Source organism: Xiphophorus maculatus, chromosome 1 (assembly GCF_002775205.1).
Source record: "Xiphophorus maculatus strain JP 163 A chromosome 1, X_maculatus-5.0-male, whole genome shotgun sequence".
Taxonomy (NCBI): Eukaryota; Metazoa; Chordata; class Actinopteri; order Cyprinodontiformes; family Poeciliidae; genus Xiphophorus; species Xiphophorus maculatus.
In genome coordinates this window covers 2,508,884-2,521,224 of record NC_036443.1, presented here as the reverse complement: position 1 = coordinate 2,521,224, position 12,341 = coordinate 2,508,884, and the positions used below count along the sequence as shown (strand labels likewise).

The 12,341-nt window shown below is 40.2% G+C and overlaps 1 protein-coding gene across 2 annotated transcripts in view; it reads right to left on the bottom strand.

Moving 5' to 3' along the window:
• LOC102220729 (plexin-A1-like) overlaps positions 1-12,341 on the bottom strand; it is a 289,583-nt gene that overhangs the window by 100,073 nt on the left and 177,169 nt on the right. For both annotated transcript variants that reach the window (XM_023337491.1, XM_023337496.1), the window contains exon 9: positions 11,140-11,254. In XM_023337491.1, the coding sequence (XP_023193259.1) occupies positions 11,140-11,254 (115 nt within the window). The remainder of the gene's footprint in view (positions 1-11,139; positions 11,255-12,341) is intronic.

The window sequence follows — 12,341 nt, the reverse complement described above, 5'->3', positions numbered from 1 at the left end:
TTCATAAGAACGAGTCAAAATAATGAGCTGACAAAACCTGCCAAGTCAACTTTAGAAAAAATGTCAACAAAGGACAGTTTGAAGAAAGGTATCATATCAGAGTTTTATCACTCAAAGATGTTACATATATCTGAAGGATCTCATAACAGACTTAAGGCTCCAAAGGAAGATTTACTGCTAGAGTTATCTGAGGAAGATCGGCAAACAGCATGCAAACCGGCCAACACCAGCTCTATCAACACAGCTCTTAAAATGATCCTATTTAAATGGTTAATGTGGATTCATATAACACTAGTGGACCTTAATAGGTATAACAGAGAGATGTATGTCCAAAATGAACAGAAGACAGAGGGACTCTGGTTCACTGTATGTGGTATTGTAGGAAAATTATGCTGTTTTGGAAAGAGGTAAAAAAAACAAGTATTATAATAATACAAATAATAATAAATAATATTGGATCCAAAGCTGTTTGTGTTTGGACTGTACCCAGAAAAACATACCATAATTATACTAAAAACGAACAGACATTTATAAACTTAAGTTTGCTCAATGCGAAAAGATATATATCACTGACCGACTGTAAACCAATGGTTGCAGCAGATGTTATCTGTCCTCCCTCTGAAAAAAATTACATGTATATTAAAGGGCAAACAGGATTTGTTTGAGTTCATCTGGAATCCCTTCATCATGTATGCCAGGGATCTGAACATGTCAGAAGACGGTACAAGTGACTGAAAAAAATGTCAACTGCAGTTCCTAAAGACAATTCTGTTAGAGGACACACGCTGTTGAGTGAGGATTGTGAGAGCCATTTTGTTGATTTCTGTTGTATTTTATTTTGGCCTGAACACAATGTCTAAGTAATACTACTACTGCTGTCATACTTTGCAGAATGTTCAAGTTGTTTGTCTAAACTGCTAAAAAATTTTTGGGAAAAAAAGATACATATCCTCTCATCTTCATATCTTAGTTTTGTATAGAAAAAAACCTGGGGTTTGGAATTGTCCATTTGTTTTGGCTTTTCTGGCCCTAAAATCCAATCAGTGAATGTACCATAGCTAGATGCTACAATGTTGAGTTGACCACATTCTTTGTTTTCTTACCAAATGAAAAACACTGCAAGTAGCTAACTTTCTATCAGTGACATGAATTACATAAAGGCTCACCTGATTACAGCAATGCTGTTTGAAATCTCAAGTGTTAAACTGAGAATCACATTTCCTTAAGATTTAAGGAAGACTGCTGCTTTTCAGAAGCTAGCCATGCTAATTATGCTAACTGCTAATATAAGATGCTAAACCTAATCCATTTATTATTTTAATATCGTAGTAAAACCATATTTTGTTCCCTCTCACAGGTGTGACATCACCTATGCTCACTTTAAATAATGACCACTCAGCACAGAGAACACAAAAATATTCTTAGAATTTCTTAGACACATTTTATGAACTCACCACAACTGCTGTTCAGCCACAAAGGTACACATGGACACAATCTTTAAATGTGGGCTTACCTTAATGCAGCAGGCTGTGTACAACATGGCAGGATTTTAAAACTGATAAACTATCAAGCAGAATATACAACCTTATTGTTTATAAGTAGAAACATAAGTAAGTCAAGATCTTGGTTGGGTGGATTTAGCTGGATAGTAAGGAGCTAAAATCCTTCCAGTTATATTTAGCTTTATTCCACTTATGAATTAAAGACCTCAACACAACCACAGGAAAGAAATTAGACAGGAGGGAAGACATTTTAGCTAAATGTTCCCCTTCACAACGCTCAACTGTTTAATGGTCATTTAATTTACCCAATGAGACAGTGAGCAACAACAAAAGTCTTAACACCAATTTTCCACATGTGATTACTTGTGTGCATTAGGAACAAAGAAAGGGCTGGGGTGAGAATTATTAAGCCAGTGCAATGGGGGAAGGAGTTAAGGTCAGTAAACTCAATAAACATTGGCAAAGGTTTATACAATTGAGTTCACAATTTATTCCCGTATGAGTTTTATATGGTGGCTTGCAAAGAAAACCTTTTCACATTTTGCTATACTTCAACTGTATTGTTGTCAAGACACTCATGTAAAATAGATCTCTGATCTCAAGGAGCTTTCTCCTGGTTAAATAAAGGTTGTAACAACAAATTTCAATGTATTTTACTGGGATTTTAAGAAATAGAAAAACTCATGCAACCAACTTTTTTCCAAGAACAGGAATCAAACCCTGGACAATCTATAGCTTCTGCACATGGTGTGTGCCTGGTCTAACAACGGAGCAAACCAGGGCGCCAGATTTACTTTTTTGTATAATACTAAATTATTTTTCTAGGTTGTGCTGGTTTATGAAGTGAAATCCCAATGAAATACATAGAACTTCACAGCAACATAAGGAAAGTTTTATAGGGTATGGTACCATGGTAAGGCAAAAACAAATACTATATAGATACCAATAAGAAACAAGGAAAAAAATACCTAAAATCCAGGACAACTTCATCACTAACACCGATTGTGTTTCATGTTCTGCAGACAAAAGCAAGTTCTGAAAACCGCAATGTAAATCTATACCATAATCAAATGCTTTTCAGAAGCCGGGCTTAAAGACAAGATTAAAGCCCCGGGCAGATAACATTAGATAATGATATGGAATTATCGAGTAGATATTATGGAGACACAAGGCGCGGTTAGAGTCATGACACTCAAGTATCCTTTCATCTCGCGAATGGTTAAACATCTCTCGCATCCTCCTACGCTCCTCCTTTCATCGACAAGTGCCGCCTTTTCTCTCGCTTCGTGTTAATGATTTCCCCCCTTCCAACACAGCTGTCCTCAATTCATCTTCCTCCAACTGGCCATCCTTCCTCCCCCCTACTTTTCCCTCCTTCACAAATTATTTTTTAAACCTTTTTATCTCTTCATCTCCTGCTCTCATCCTGCATGTTTTTCCTAAAATCAGAAGACCTAATAGATTCAAGTTTCAATGACGAGTACTCTCAAAATGTTTTGAATGTATCTACTGCCCAGTCTGAGTTCTTGTCATGATACAGATGGTATTACAGCTAATACAAGCTCAACTAAAACTGGATCTTTTGTAGACCTTTATGGACAGAGAAAACAGATGAATCAGGCATCAAGTCAGGTTTGTACAAACAAACAGCAGCATGAAGGCCAAGGAACAGAGAAGTTACTTGGCTTTCATGCAGGGTGAGGTCAAGGGACACAGCGGACATGTGGAAGAAGTTGCCTGGGTCAGATGAGACCAAAACAGAACTGGGTCTGCATGCAAAATAACCTGTGGTAAAATATAGGCGTGGACATCACATTACTCACCATTCTCACAGATAAAGGTGGTAGTGGATTTAGGGGTGCATTCACATCACCCCTGTTTAGTCTGCTTTAATTGAAATCCAGTTTGTTTGCTTAGACAGTCTGATTCATTTGGGGAGATGTGAGTGGAACTCTGTTGCGGAACAAAACAGCAAACTGTGTTTGCCTACAAACTTGGATCTCAGTTCGGTTGAAGTGAACTCTGATGTGGTTCAAGTGCACACGTGAATGCCAAGTGGATGGGAGATTTCTCCATAAGCAGAAAGTAGACTGTAGCGCAGGATATTTTGGGTAAATACAAAATAAACAGAGGCGCAAGTCTAAGGATAGCACAAGAAATATCTCATAGTCTTTTGCCAAAGACAAAAGAGAAATCCTACAATCAGCAGGATGCTAAAATCTAACACCACTTGATATTTTTTTTTTTTACTTTCATTAAAAAAAGAAAGTTGCACTCCGTTTTCTTCAGAGGTTTATATGTTGTTTACTTCAGTGGTTCTTGGTGCAGTACCACTGCAGCCATGGGGGGAAACAGGTTGCTCAAAGGGTTTAGTTAGTTTGATAAAGTACAGTGGGAAAGAGAGCTGCACCAGTTGAAAATCAAACAAATATTGGCCCCCAATTGAACTACCAGACTATTAAGGTGTGAAAACACACTAACTCTTGCCTTCCTACGCATTTCTGCTTGTGCGTTACATACATACAACATGGCCAAACATGAACAATTCAGTAAAATCAGATCCAATGGCTTCAAACTTCAGTCCACACCTCCAGGAAGCAATGATTTCTCAAGAGCTGAGGGTCCAGACCCTGCGGATGAAGCAACACATAGAACAACGGCCTGGTTTTTACCAGGCTAAACAGGAAACTTGTAAGCAACTACAAAAGACTTGAGACTGAGGTAGTGGTTCATCAATACTCTCTAACAAGGTATTTTAAATAGTGCAAAGGAACAGGGTTGTTGTAATATAAACTCTGTGAACAGTATAATATTGTGGTTTAAGCTAAAATTCTCCTTCTTTAACAACTAGAGCAACACCACAGTCCTTCCATGACGTGGGAGGACTGTGACTCGACCTTTTGCTTCTCATCTCCGCTGTCGCTCCCCATTAAACAGGGGAATGATCAGAGGGGCATCTTTAAGCTTTAATACACTATGAATAATTAAATTGTGTATAAGCATGCTTACACACACACACACACACACACACACACACACACACACACACACACACACACACACACACACAATAAAGGACACACGGTTGAGCCTATCAGTGGCAAGCAGCTTCCCCAGCCAGAAAGACCCAGAGGGAGAAAGGGAAGCCTGATCTGTGCCAGTTCCAGCTTCAGAGCTTCCAAAGCCGGGGCCGCTCCGAGCTGCGCATCAACAGCCCGAGCCCCGGCAATCTGAAACAATGAAGAGACAGCTGTAACTCTGACACCCATAGCTGAGAGACAAAAGGAGAGAGTGTCTGGCTCCAGTTAATTGACTTGTTGAGGGAATGAGGGAACCGTTTAACAAGAGGAGAGGGCTCAGTGGGCTGCGGATCAAACGGGAAAAATACGATGAGCTGGAGAGATCCAAGGCTTTTCTTCTGGCATTACGTATGAGCATTTGCTTATCTGTAAACACTGATCTGCTGAAACATCACGCTTACCTACCTGACGTACAGGTGTAGAAGGATTCCCATCGTTTGACGTGATTTTTACCCGGTAGACCAACACAAAGTGGTGAATAATTAAGTAAAAGTCAGCCCTGTTTACTCTGATACCCCCAATTGAAGTCCAGTGCAACCAAACCCAATTCCAATGCCTCTCTGCCTGGATTTCTAACTGAATACACAGAAAGAGATTTCTGCAAAGGAGCTGGATCAGCAGCTCTTGCTAACAACCGATGGTTTCATGTAGGACACATTAAAGTGGAATGTCATCTCTCCTGCCTGATATTGAGCTGTTAGCAGGTCATGACAGTCATTAGACAACAGTCTCTTCAGATTAATTGCAAGTCTGAAAGCTACCGGAGATCTTCACTACCCACAATGCCTCTTTAAAGACACTTGGATGATGAGTTACAAGAACATTTAATTTAGCTGGGATAAATAAAGAATTTTTGATGGATACATCAGCAGAACAGCTCCTGTCAGACGTGTAGGAGATGAAGTCTGAGAAGCCAGACTGAGACGGTTTGGACATGTACAGAGGAGAGACAGAGAATACATTGAAAAAAGGATGAGGAGGATGAACCTGCCAGGCAAGAGACCCAGAGGAAGATCAAAGAGGAGATTTATGGATGGAGTGAAAGAGGACATGAAAGTAGTTATGAGAAGAAGATGCGGAAGATAGGGTTACATGGAGACGGAAGGAAAAGAAGAAATAAAATACTTTTGAATTGAATTAATTCTACTCTACAAATCTGGCCTTTACGAAGGCGTGGTAAGAAGAAAATGATTGAAAGACAGCTATAAGACATCATGTTTGCAGTTCATAAGTTGTGTAGCAAACACAAGAAAGTGGGACCAAAATTGAACTTTTTGACCCAAATGCAAAATGATGTGAATTAACACTTTGAGTCATCTTGAACACACATTTTCACCATTATGAAACATGACATAATCAGACATAACTGGAGTTAAACACAGAGCAATCCTGGAAGAAAAGCCAAATTATTTTGCAAACCACTGTAAGTCGTGGTGATATGGTTATAAACGTCTATAAACGTCACGTCATATCAGCAGGAAATCCTTTGGTTTGGGGGTCCGAGTCGTTCTCACACCCTCTGAATGCTTACATGAAACGGAGGTTTGTTCTATTTTTTTTTTTTTTTGAGTGCCCTGGGTTCCTCTGCGTGTTCCATAGAGAAATGTTCCGGAGCGGTTCATGCTGTGTAACTGGGCGTATCACTTGCCGGCTGCCGTTAGGGAATGTGTGACCAGCCTGTTAAGTTAGCAGAGACGTGTTGAAGTAACATGCCGCTTCCAGTAGAACATTAATCAGTGCTATTAACTTCACCTGTCAGGGGTTTTAATGACATGAGCTGATCATTGTGTGTGTGTTGGTGCGCTGCTGTCCTCCGCCGCCGTGCGACTTGACTTGACAGCAACGTACGACCGTCTGATCGGCTCAGTCGTCAAGTTGATGCATTCTCTAATTAGTGGCGCGAAAGCTATCGCTGATCTGCGTATCTTTATTCATCCTGTGTACATCTGGAGTTTAAAGCGGCATGCTAATGGTAATTAATGAGGCAGGACTACAAAGCTGCTGGTGCACACCTCTGTGCAGCAGCAAGTATGTCAACCGTATTCGTTTAAGTGTAAGAAGGCCAGGCTGGAGGAAAGAGAACAAATATATTTTAAAAAACGGGAGGAAAAGAAGGAGAAAGGCAAAGTCTGATCAGCATAGAAAGAAGGGAGTGGAGCAAGACAAAAGGAGAAGAAAGACGGCAAGGAAGTCGGTTCACACTGTGGACTGAGTCTTAGCGGGCGCGATGCGCTTTTGCATTCTGAAAAGGTCAGCGCCTCGACGGTTAACTACACTGTTTCGGAGCAGCTGATGCAGAACCGGCTCTGGCTCGTAATGAGCACTTCCTTTGACAGATTCGGATGACTTCACTCAGGCGTCGTCTTAATGAATACATCACACCGAGAGAAACATCCATCTATGAGCTGCAATTTCTGCAAACATGATTAGGAAAAACGAACAGAAAACAATTTAATTTCACCAAAACGTTGTTTAAAAATCTGTAATTTTAATGTCCCTGCTGGTGCTGGACTGAAAACAAAAAGAGAGACTGGACTCTGTAAGGTGTGATGTGCCTTCAAAATCAAGAGAGACCTTTTGCAACAAGACGGAGGGGTAGGATGGGCAATGTGTACTGAAACATTTTTCAAAATATTTAGAGATGTTATTCTGAAAACAATAAAAGTGATAATTACTTATTTGTTTTGGAACTGTGTGGCTGTGACAACATAACAATCAGAGCACCACAAACACAAATAATGCTGTAGAAAAACATTCCCATTTCTTTAAGACACCAGTCATATAAAAAAAAGTTTCATTTATGTCACTAAACTGCTCACAGTAACTGCATTTAATCATATTTTCAAATTAATGAAGAGTAGTGATGTTCTCACTAAATAAACAGAGAAAATACTCAAACTAAATCTTGACATTACAGAGTTTTACCTTCATATGTATATGAAGCGCCTATCAGTTATTGATCATATCATTTGCATATGCTGGAACAGTTGTAATTTTTCCGTGTGGCGCCCCTTCGAGCACGGCGCCCATGGGCATCACATACAATGCATATCCTCTTTTTGTGCCACTGATCTTGACAAATTAATTTTTTGGGTGGGATTCAATGGAAAGTGATAAAATGACACTTGTTTGAAGGCAATAAGGTTCACATTTTGATGTTGAGCATAAGAACCAACCTGGAACAGAGGAGGTGGCCTCTGGTTTCATCTTTCTAACACCTACTGTGCAGCCTTAGCTTGTCTCCCCAGTCAGCTACGCAGAAACTCATCACTTGATACAGAAACAATGCACATGTTGGCATCGTTGGCATCCTGTTAGGACTGTTGGTGTTCAACACACTAACTGAGAATTGAATAAGGGTTAGGGACAGGAGTTTATGTGAGCTTGTTGGGTTCATTAGTGATATTTCCAGAAATTAAGAAGCTTCTTGGAACAGAGGTGAAAGGTCTTCAAGATAACAAGAGAAACCCAGATGCCTTCATCTATTCAAAACTCTCAAGGTTATCATGTCCTGGATGAGTGAGAATCTACACTAAAAGTAAAAACAGAAAAAATTAAAAAATAAAGCTCAAATCAGAGGAGATTATTTGGGAGTCAGTTTCCATCTCTGCTGTCAATCACGTTCTGCATTACTTTATTTGTGGGACATCAAACGTCCTGAGTGACAAAACAACATACAAAATGAATGAACGCCTTAATTAACAGGTGGGCAAAATGCAATCAGCAGCAGCAGAATAAGAAGGCAGGCTGCAACCTCAAAATAAAACATGCAAACAAACCAGTTTTTCTATTAGGTTTTCTGCTGTTTTTTTAATATTGCCTTTTCCCCTATTTCCTTGAATCTAAATAAAGTCATCTGAATCCACCCCCAACCCCCAGGGGTGGCTACGGCCGCAGCCCAATCGGCTCCACCGGCTCCCAATGCTGGGATTCACTGGAGCACGGCAAATCTGTTTCCCTCTGTTGTTTGTTTGCGCCGGTGTTTGTTTCTCTCATTGTTTGTGTTTATGCGCCTTTTCCCGTTGATGGCCTTCTCAAGTGTTTCTCCGACTCTGGCAATTTTCTGCCTGGTCGCCTCTAATGTGCTTCTCTGTTTATCTGCTGTCACAAAAGAGCTGATTTATATACATTTACAAATCCAGGAAGTGACAGTGGAGAATTATATTTACCTCAAAAAGTAAAACACCCCCTTCCATCCCCCCCCCCCCCCCCCCCAAAAAAAAAACAAAAAACAACTAGTTATCTATTTACAGGTGTGCGGAGAAGAAAAGGGAATCTTTGGTGAGTTTACCAACGCTGCATTTTCACAGATGCTATGAGTTTTATCAGATATGAAGTGAAGTCAGCCTCGAGAAATATGACAAATGCCTTTGGGAATATAACCAGTGTACTGTGAATTCAATCACTCCGGCAACTGACTGCTAATGACACAGGGGGAAACTTTTCCAGGCAGCGGTGATGGGCAATATTGCCTTCAGCGGAGGCTACGAACTGGCAAATTGGAACAAAATCGAGACTGGAGGAGATAAATGTGTGACAAAACTAGCGCTGTTGGCCAAAGTGAGCATATGCGTGGCTTCAAAATACTACCTATTCAATGACAGAGAGCAGGAGGATGCATCGGAAGCCCGGAGCTGTCTCCTCGCTGTCTGCCGCGTCAATAACAGTGATCTGTCTGTGGCTGTGGGACGAGTATGACTTCCTGTTTACCGTTTCTTCCTCCGCTCTCAGACTTATGTCTCCTAAACACTTTAAACTGCAACCAGATACTTTTGCTCTTTTACATATGCAAGAAATTTATTGGCAATTTTTTTTTATTACACAGAACATTTTAAAGGCGCCCAGCTTTTGATTTGCAGAAATTTTATTCAGTGGAGGAGAAAACAAATCCCATCTTAAAATAAGTTGCAAATTGGAGTTAAGTGACAAGTAGAATCTGGAATCACACCTACAACCTTCTGATTGCAACTCTACCCACGGTAGCCCACAAAATAAGGGTGGGTGACAGGGACTTAGAATTTTATTGCGATACTTTGTGGAACTATTGTGATAACAATAAAGATTAGGATTAAAATAAACCTATATTAGTTATTTTTCAGGTATCTGTGAGGGTGTGAATGTATGACACAGCATTCATATCACCTCTGCGGGTGGAGAGTTATCAAATCAATTCGTAATTCAGTGGGTTTATGTCTGTGTTTAAAAAACATTTCAGCTGTTTTTTCTCTAACGGATCGGTATTGGCCAATATTAAACCTCAGATATCGGTAGTAAATAAAAAAAGCAAATCGGTGCATTTCTACTAAAAACATATCAATAGTGCGTTTTGTGACATTCTCTCTGGAAATTCAAAGCAAATACTGAAGGAACAAACTGAAAAACTGTTAAAAACTTACATTTGTTATTATACCTAAGCTTACAAATATTAGCTCTTTATTTATTTTTTCATTTTTAACTATAGTTACTAAGAGCCATTGTGAAAGATCTGCTGATGGCTCTGAAGCCGGAGGTTGCAGACCCCTGCCTAACTCCTAGAAAACCTGTAGTTTGTTTCTGTGTTTCAGAGTGAGATTGTTGCTGCATTGAAAGAAATGAGTTATTTTCAGGCTTTTACAAATCTTTTACCAGAAGTGACAACATACTTATGTGTGTCTGTATATCTGAAGGCCACTGGAATATTTTCTAGAGACGCTTTAAGTTAAACTCAGTGGTGATGCACACAGGAAACCATACACCAAACACAAAAACAACAGGAAATTCCTAGAGCCTCCAACCCGAGAGTCACATACAACACAGACCCACACACACCTACTTCACACCCACCCACTCTGAGTGCACCGAGCAGCATGTTTCTCCTGATTATACCCTTTCAACATCTCAGTTTTCTTCCAAAAACAAAGATGGAAGTGAGTGAAAAACCAAGAGAAAAGTGGCAGCAGCGATTGAATAGCCAAGTGTGCTGGCATCCATGCAGCACAAAAGGAGAAGAAGGGGGACAAAAATCTGACAAGTCACAAGAAAATGAAGGAAATGCCATAGAAAGTTCTGGGGAAAAATATGTAGCATCCAGTAATGAGACGGTCCAATATTTTTAAAAAAAGACAGTTTAACAGAGAATATTTGAGATATTTTCTTCTTCTACCATGTTTGTGAACAAGCCAGAGAGAGTCAGAGAACTTGACAAAGACCCGGGCCCCATGAGTGGATGAGGGGCTTACATGCAAATATAACTTTTGGGACGACAAGCGCATGCTTCCATTTGCATACCCATTCACCCCGACTTGTTTATAAGTGAATAAATCTAGCGCTGCTTAGAGTGCAACAGCTGCTGCTGGGCCACTCACAGCAGCACTAATTCACCCCATCACACACACACACACACACACACACACACACAACTTCAGGCGCCGTGCGGCTCCCAGCTGCACCGCTAGGGTTGCTATGCACATGTGCTGAAAGCGTATGTGTGCAGATGTGCACGCCTGCTATTCATTCTTGGAAATGTGTTCACATGTTGCGTAACGTGGCTAACTGTGCGTGCTAACACTGACGCTCACCTTGGACGTGTTGACCCGGCCCTCCTGGAAGGAGCAGTCGCTGGCGTTCTGTGTGCACATGTGGCGGTATTTGCACCAGTGGCAGGGGAAGTTGGCGTTGACACAGGACAGGCACCTGGAAGGAATCGAGAATTTGAGACAAACAGGAGAGGGGGAGGTTAGAGGAGGCTACCTTTTTAAAGCAATAACATAATTAAGAGGTAAAACCCTTGGTTTTTAACCACTTTCTTGTTTTTTGTTAATTATGTACATCACTGTTTTTACTTAGAAAACGGAAGAAGAACAAATAAAAAACATGAAAAATCCAACGGTGTGAGGAGGGAAAAATAAACTGATGAGGTTTCTTGAGGCTGCAGAAGGACCAAAAGGACTTTATTCATTTGAATAGAACTACTAAAAGCAACTGTCAGACACCCTCACCTTATCATTAACCTGCCAGCATCTGGATGTGCCGGCTTTGTGCCTGAACCAATCACTTTTCATGTGGACCTCCCCATATTTACTCCAACTTAAACTGGTTAAGAACAAACTGGAGGAGAACAAATCAATTTTATATCAGTTCTTAAGGCTAATAAATAAATTCATGAGCACAAAACCAAAATATATTGTATCTATAATTCCAGTCTGTGTTAGTTAGGTTTATAAACATACAATATAGTTCCAGTAAGCTGTAATTTTCCCCCATTAATTATGGTTTTTATTTGTTTTAGTTAACGAATGGGTTTTCTTAATTTCAGTTATTGTTCATTTGTTTGCTTTAGGTAACTGTAATAACCTTGTTTATAACACAATTTGTCAAACTAATTGACAAATGGAGGACAATCAAAATGACTGAAAACACATTCAGGTCTGGCTAACTAGTTCATTGTGAGAGCAGACTGCAAAATGCTAAAAGAAGTCCCTAAAAATTCCAGGACATGTCTAGACAAAACTTCTTTAGGAAAGTTATGGAACTTCCTCGAATGCTGGTTGGAGCTTAACTGCAGTATCTGCCATATGGGGTCGGTGAGTACAGGTATACCCAGGATGGACACATCATGTTAGGGTGTGGTGTGACTTTCCAACCTTCCTCAGGGGCTTTTATATGCCTTAGTAACCTAAACTACCAATCACAAACTCAGTTGAATTACTTGTGGATCAATAAAAATGAGTAGCATTTCTATTACAGCAGAGCTCAAGCTGCCAGGGCACTAGAAAATGCG